This window comes from Cyprinodon variegatus, unplaced genomic scaffold (genome assembly GCF_000732505.1).
Source record: "Cyprinodon variegatus isolate N-32 unplaced genomic scaffold, C_variegatus-1.0 Scaffold664, whole genome shotgun sequence".
Taxonomy (NCBI): Eukaryota; Metazoa; Chordata; class Actinopteri; order Cyprinodontiformes; family Cyprinodontidae; genus Cyprinodon; species Cyprinodon variegatus.
In genome coordinates this window covers 380,948-388,828 of record NW_015151117.1, presented here as the reverse complement: position 1 = coordinate 388,828, position 7,881 = coordinate 380,948, and the positions used below count along the sequence as shown (strand labels likewise).

Sequence of the window (7,881 nt, the reverse complement as noted above, 5' to 3'; positions counted from 1 at the left end):
ATTTCTACCTACATTTATTTGTTTATTGTATTTTTTGGGGAAATTAATTGTATGCTTATTTATTTATTGAGCATTTATTTATTTATGTAATTATTTTTAAATATGGCAGAGTTGGTCCTCCATATATTAAATCTTCTACAATAAAAAAAATACATGTATCTTCATGTTTATAACCTTTAAGGGGCGCTATGCTCATCAAACGCCACAGCAGCTCTGCTCCATCCAAGATGGCGTCGTCCGGGGCGGCTGCTCCGCATCATCACTGGGCGGGACCGCTTCACGCTCGCAGCAGCTGAGCACTTCCGCCGGGGGGTCAGGTTTCCCATCTCTCCGTCATTCGGTATTTAAATTGGACTGCAGGATTTCAGCTGCTGCCCCACTCCGCTTTGCGCCGTGAAAGAAAATAACACCAACCGCTAGCTGAAAGAGTTAGCTTTTAAATTTGGGGCTCGAGAGCTACGGAATCCAGGGAGGTTTTTGGGTTGTTTTGTAGAGAGGCTGAACAATAACGGTGGATGCATATTGACAGCTGCTCGGTGCATCATTTCTAGGACTTCTCTGCTAACAACCGGATCATATTGAATAGCGGTAACCTCTACCAGAGCGGAATAATTGCGATTATTTTCAAAGGGAGTTTGTTTACTGCTGCAGATTAGTAAACAAAAACAAAGTCATTGAAAGCAGAGCTGGGTTGCATCAGTGGCCTGGAGCTGGAAGGACCAACAAGTCCGTTTAGGAAAGACATTTAAGATTTAATTGATGCATATTGCCATTTCACTGACTGTTTTTGTAAATATGAGTAAAGAATAAAATAATATCCAAATTATATCATAAAATTTATTCAAAAGATTTTCTGCAAGCTTAACATAAAAATTGAATTCAGTTGATTCTCCTGTAGCATAGTCTATATTAAGCTTGGATAATTTTTAAAAGATAGTTCTCTAGTTATCTTTTAAGTGTTATTTTTCTTTAAAAAAGTTAGCAGAAAATAATTCACCCTATATTCTATATTATTTTTTTTTTCATTTATGCAGAAATTTCTCCCTTTATGCCACATCTTCAAGTCATATTAGCCATTCTGATCCTCCTGCTCAAGATATTCTAAGATCTTACTCCCTAAAAGTTGGTGAATTAGTCCACCTGCAGGTAAACAATGTTCAGCTGGCTTGGAACCGATGACCGGAGGAAGAAGGAGCCAGAAGTCTTTCAGACTGTCAGTGATGGACTGAAAAAACTCTACAAAACTAAACTCCTACCGCTGGAGGAGAGCTACAAGTTCCATGAGTTTCATTCTCCAGCCCTGGAGGATGCTGACTTTGACAACAAACCGATGGTTCTACTGGTGGGGCAATACTCCACTGGAAAAACCAGCTTTATACGGTAAGACTACAGCCCTGGATTCAATTATTGAATGTTTTTCTAGACATCCTGACACTTAAAGTGCTCTACGCTCCACCCACTCTCATTAACTCACACTAAAATTAAAACAATTATTTTTTGTCTAATATTCACTTTTTTTTTCTGGTATCTGTATCGGCCCATACAAGTATGCCTTGGCTGATTCATTATCGAATCGACTAACATTTATTTTGTTTAAATGAAGAATTGTGTTATCACTCTGTTATTCTTGATGATGTAAACAAAAGAAGGAAAAGCAGGATCAGCTACAAAAATCGGAATGTTGAATATCGGCTGCACATATCGGTGGATCGTTAGCCTGATGTCAAATAATCTATTAAATTGTCAACCTAATGATTTACGCACACAAATGTGACAAAAAGATAAAAATCAGGGAGCGGCCGACACATAAAGCCTTCTGTTTACAAACCAAAACTGGTGAAAAACCAAAAGAAGCATAGAACAATTAAAACGGCACAAATAGCATTATAAAAAAAAGAGCCTGTGGTAAGCCACAACTCTGAAACCCTTATGTATCCTATAAAAACTTTATTTAACGCCCACATGCACAAATCTGTTGCATCTGGAAGCATCAGTGCATGGCACGGCATTCCTTCATCACATCTCTATGCTTTACAAAGAATATAGGACTTCTAATACATTTACTTCCTTATTCAGTAGAGCAGTTATTAAATGTTTCTGTGTAAAGATCAAATATTAATGTAAAATTACAGTTTATTTGAATTTTAGGATGAGTCTGTGTCTGTATTTTAGTTCCTACTGATGCTAATAGAAAGTTGAGATTGACTTTGTTGCAATATTCACCAAAACTTTCACAATAACCTTTTTAAAATATCCTGCAGCCCTACTTTTTATGCATCAAAAGATATCTTAATCTTGATCTTATTTCTCTTCGAGTTTAAAAAATACATCAAAGTTGCTTGCAATGCTAATTAGATTGCTTGCAATGCTAATTAGAAAATACATTAGAGCGTCTTATTTCTAATGCATACATACTTACTTACTAATGCATACATACTCCGTTTTAAAGCTAATGCTGGACAGCTTGGCTATGAGAGGAAAAAAGTCCTGTATGTAGTGAAGGAAAATTGACCTTTTTTGGTCTTTCTATTTAATAAAATATCTTTGAATGCATGCTAATTATGCAAATTTTATCAAAGTTTTATTTCATACATATGTTTGTTTTGCTGGAAAAACCACTGATCTGAAGACAAATTTATTTTTGGAAGGGGCAGTCATTTTCTAACTTTTAAAATGATTAATGATTAAGTTAAAGTTTTATTTATGCAAACGTGATGCTGTTAATGGTAAGACAGAACTGCTCATTTTCGTAGCTCGCGCTCGTACTTAAAAAGGCTTGCCATTGGTGTCTGATTTGAGCTGGATGCTGGTCACTTCCGAGTATCCACAAAATCAATCTTGAACATGAGACCCATATCTGAAGAGAAAATTAAAAAAATATAAATAAAGCCATTCATTAAAAAAATAATTTTAGGATGTGGGTTTGTTCTTTTCTAAATGTAACAATTGGATCCTAGTTTTTGCATCCGCTGAGTTTCCTGTCCTCTATCAAAGCCTATGACCTGTACTATCCCTGGGATTAATGTGTAATGCTGAGCGACTTCAGCAGGGCGGTGTTAAGGCCTCTGTTAAGCCGAGGAGCCTCTGCACAGACACTTAGTGGAGACAGACACACACATCCACAGAACAGTGGGTAATTAGTGAGTTAGGGATTCGAAAGCCATGATGCTGTTAGTGACTTCCTGCTACAAGACATGGAGACGTCCCTGCCCTCTCATCTTCCTCATAAAGGTCTAATTCTTTCCCTCCATCTCTTTCGCTCTCTGATGGCAACCCCCCTCCTCTGGTCAGCTGCCTGACCTCACACCACCAGCATTTTAACACCATAATGCAGAATGTACAAACTGCTTAGTAATGCAGTCTAAGCTCGTCTTTCCCTTCATGGATCAGGTTTCATTTATACTTTGCAAAACAAATAGTCTTTTCCTCAAGGTCTCACAGCCTTGCAGTCGGGCAGTGATGCACCTTCAGGTCTGCAGCTCATAGATAAGCCCAGTGAATTCCAGCTTTAGGCTGAAATTATTTATGTAACTTGTAGGATTTCAAAAAGCAAGTCATCATCTGAGTGACTGAAACTACTTCCCTGTGCCTTTTTACCTTTGCATCTGATTATTGGGAGGATTTATTGCTGGATTTGATTAAGCTTTCTGCTGCGAAACTTAAAATAAATGTTCAGTACAAATGCAGAATTTATGTTGAGTTAATGTGGGATGACATGTTTGTTATTGCTGGTTAAACATCATGCATCATCCTATAGCTTCAACACGGAATCATGTGTGTGTTGCACAACCCTCTAAGAGATGCATGGAGAGGGCTCTACCAGGCACCACTGGCTCCTCTGGAAAGGTGTGTTTAAGGAGATTATCTAAAAGTTCACATATGGCAGTTTTCTCTTAAACATGTATTCCTCCCCTTGTAAAATGCACAAAATCTTCCCGAAAGGTCTGTTAATGTTATTAAAATTGCCACAAATGACCTCCAGGTGTTTAAAGTAGATATAAAAGAAACAATTTACAGTAAGATTTTAAACTTGATGAAAATAATGGGAAATAAAATGCATAATTTGGTTTCTGAAAACTGGTTTTCACACATGTATCTCCCATTTCAGTTGGATAGGGGTGCATGATGCCATAGCAATCATCACTATATACCATCACACAAATGGATGGTATGCTGTAGTCTGAGTACTTCAATCACTTATGAATGCTAGATGTTTGAGAGTAGGGTTGGTCAATAAAACCATCACTACTATTATGTGACGTGAGAAACACATCAGCATCAGTTAAAAGTAAATCCAATAGAGAATTCAGTTAATAGTAATTAACTGAACGGGGATCCAGAACCACATAGCATTCTGGGAAATGTAGGCAGAGGAAAGGTTTTTTGTGCTCGCAGAACAAAATGATGTCATTTTATTCTTGCGGTCCAAATAATTATCCGATTACTCAGATGTGCTCACTAAACATATAATTACAATTCCAGTCAATTGATCTACTAGTTTAGAAAAATAAAGAGAGAAAAAATAAAATCAGATTTGTTTTATAGCAATAATAGTGAGCTATGCTGTTCTGATGCAGCAGAACATTGTGAATTTCATGCCTTTTATCTGAGACACTATTCAGGGGAGGATTCTGATAAAAGTGTTACACATATTTATAGGATGTGAAAGGTTTTGATGTCCTTTAATCCCCTCTCTCTGGTTTGGTCACACTGGGCATATATTGTTTATTATATCAGCCTACATAGTGAGAAAGGAGGCAGTGTGACGGCAGCTTTACGGTCTGCAAACTTGTCAAAGTAAAGATCTAAAATGTACTTTTAGGTGAAAAGTTAAAAAAAAAACTGCCAGCCTTTTCCCACACAAGTCTTCTTTGTTTCTGGTCTCATTTTTATTTTTTGGTTGCTTGTGCCCACATGATGGAAAACCTTTAAATACGCTTGATTTATTTTCAAATATTGTTTGGTGTTTGAAGAATTCCCTTATCTTGTTTAGTTTAACGCCATGACCTTCTAATTTCACCTGCAGCTACCTGCTGGAGCAGGATTTTCCTGGAATGCGTATTGGCCCGGAGCCTACCACGGATTCTTTCATCGCGGTGATGCACGGAGACACCGAGGGGGTCATCCCCGGGAACGCTTTGGTGGTCGACCCCAAGAAGCCCTTCAGAAAGCTCAATGCATTTGGAAACGCTTTCCTGAACAGGCAGGTATTCAGGGTAGCAGAACACACGTCCACATGCAGTAAGGTCGCTGAATAACTTCTGCTGATGTGGTCTGGCATCTTACGAAGAGTATTTAGTGGAAACAAAATATTATATAGAGGGTTATAATGCGAACGTGGAGGGAAAAGGAGTGCAGTGGCAAAGGGAACAAGTGAGAATCCACACCAGTACTCCACATTCCTGTGTGATTGAATTTCCCTTCCCTCTTATGGCCTTTCTCTTTCAATGGGGGGCAGAATGTGCTGATGAGTGATCTGCAGAGTCATCCTACCGAAAAACATTTTCAAGTTATTTGCAGATATGTCATTTTTAAATATTCTAGTGCTGAAAAAGACAATAAGTTAGGAGATGGCCGCTAAGGTGTTGATATTTACTCAGCTGAGCAAACACACACAGACGAGCTGAGAAAGGGGTGGAGGGGTAGAGGTTTCCCAGTGTGAGGCAGTGTTTGTTATAAGAACACTTTACACTTCTGTCCTGATTTGCTCTAATGTCCCCGTCGTCTTTCTCTGTGTGTAAAGGTTTGTGTGCGCCCAACTACCTAACCCTGTGCTGGAAAGCATTAGTGTGATCGACACGCCAGGAATTCTGTCCGGAGAAAAACAGAGAATAAGTCGGGGTAAGACACACTTTATCGTCACTTTAACTCTTTTATATATCCCCTTGTTTGTGTTGCTGTGCCTGTGTGTGTTTGTTAGCTGATTGAACCCATTCAGCTGCAGGCTCACAGTCCCACTGATCTCTGAAACTCAGCGTCAGCATTTCCTTTGGACACTTGTGTCTGTGTGTTTATTTTAGCCGTTGCTTTCAGCAGGTTTATGGCTGATTCCTTTCAAAGAGCAGGAAGCAGAGAGAAAAAGATGAGCTTTGAATTCACTCCTGGCACACAAATGATTTTATTTTTTTTACTCTGCAGGCCTGTAACAAATTCTCTACAGGAGAACTATGATTTAATGCCTTTTTTTCCACTTTTCAAATATTTTCTAAACAGCAAACAGAGCTGCGGATGAAAGTATCAAATGTGCCGAGTTTGTCTGAGGTTAAATGCTTGAGAATAGAAAACCACAGCTGCAGAGTCCGGGACTCTTTAACGACCATTCTGTTGTGTCACCCATCACGGATGACTCTGTCGCCACATGGGTCCCAGCTCCGCCTTTCACAGTCGACTGTCCAGCACAGGCTTAAAAAAAATCCTTCAACTACCAAGGGAAAACAAGCTTGCATGTGTTTCTGATTCAGTTCTGAAATAATTTTTATCAGAAACCTGATAACCCCAATACTGCTTAGGGAGGAGGGAAACTGAATGTTTTCTTTCATATTCTTGTTATAAATGTATTCAAAAGCATCACAATAAAAATGTATGAGAAATCTGTAACACAAGAATGGCTGCTCTGCTCCACCATACTAAGAACCATAGGAAAAGAAAGGCACAGGTTTTTGTAGTCCCTTTCTGTATTACCGTATTTTCCGGAATATAAGCCGCTACTTTTTTCCCCGCGCTTTGAACCATGCGGCTTATAAGAAGGTGCGGCTTTTCTGTGGATTTTAACCTAACTGCCAGAAGGGGAAGTAAGTATTGGAAATGAAAGAATGAGGGACTAATTTTCATTTAGCACAAGAACATGCTAGCAGCAAGCACGACGGAGAACAAATTTCCTGAATTCCCACATTTTGATATTTATTTTACGCATTAAAGCTGTGGAAACAATGAAGAGACTGGGCTCAACTCCTGAAGAGCTGAAATAAAGAGCGGACAAAGCCCCATCTTTCAGTAGAAGCTCTTACTGCTGGGTTTCACTACCTGATCCGTCCCGGAAGCACAATCCATACCATCAGCTCATTTGCAACCAGATACACAATCGGGTCAACCTCAATTTTATTTTGTAAAAAAAACCTAAATCCATTTTTTCCCTCCTCAAAAATTGCAAGCGTATTTAACTACGTGTTAAAGGTTAGTGATGTATTTCCTGAGCAAGTAAATGCCTTAAAATTCCTTTCTGTTTTATTACTTGTCTCTGCCCGATCTGTAACTAAAATGGGATCCTACAAGCTAACTTTTTCGGCTTTGGATTTAAATCTGGTCTTTTTGAGGTATAGTTTTTCCTTTTGTGTTAACCTTATGGTATATAGTGCATAACTTAAAGAATGAAAGAGCTAGAATGCAGATAAACATTGTTTAATCCTATTTTGCCAGACTTCTCTCAGCATGTCTGATGATGACATCAGAGAAGCAGTTTAACAGAGAAAATGTAAAACACAATAAATTGTCATAAACCTTTTTTTTTTAAAGATTTGTATTAGCATTCCATAGTGAGTTAAGGATAGAAATAGGTAATTTAAGTACTGAAATTACATTATTTATTGAAACCCGAATGTATATCTGGTTGCGTATGCGCAAGTGAGCTGATGGTACGGATTGTGCTTCCAGGAGCCAGGGAGTGACAGTGCGAGCCAACAAGCTAACAGGAGCTAGCATTCTTCTTCTGCGTCCCAACTCCAGGGGCTACATGTAGAGCTCCCCCTACAGGTTTGGTGTGAAGACAGTTCATTAGATATCAGCGGCTTATGTACATTTCGAGTTTTATAGTGAGGTGTGTGTGTGAGGTTTATAGTCAGCAAAATACGGTGCTGTTTAATACAAGATACATTTTTTTTTTTA

At 38.6% G+C, this 7,881-nt stretch overlaps 1 protein-coding gene across 1 annotated transcript in view; it reads left to right on the top strand.

Moving 5' to 3' along the window:
- The first annotated feature begins 292 nt into the window (after positions 1–292).
- Positions 293–7,881, top strand: part of LOC107097000 (EH domain-containing protein 3) — a 21,266-nt gene continuing 13,677 nt past the window's right edge. Inside the window, exons 1-3 of the mRNA XM_015393948.1 lie at positions 293–1,380; positions 5,027–5,203; positions 5,744–5,841. Of these exons, the coding sequence (XP_015249434.1) occupies positions 1,154–1,380; positions 5,027–5,203; positions 5,744–5,841 (502 nt within the window). The 5' untranslated portion in view covers positions 293–1,153. The remainder of the gene's footprint in view (positions 1,381–5,026; positions 5,204–5,743; positions 5,842–7,881) is intronic.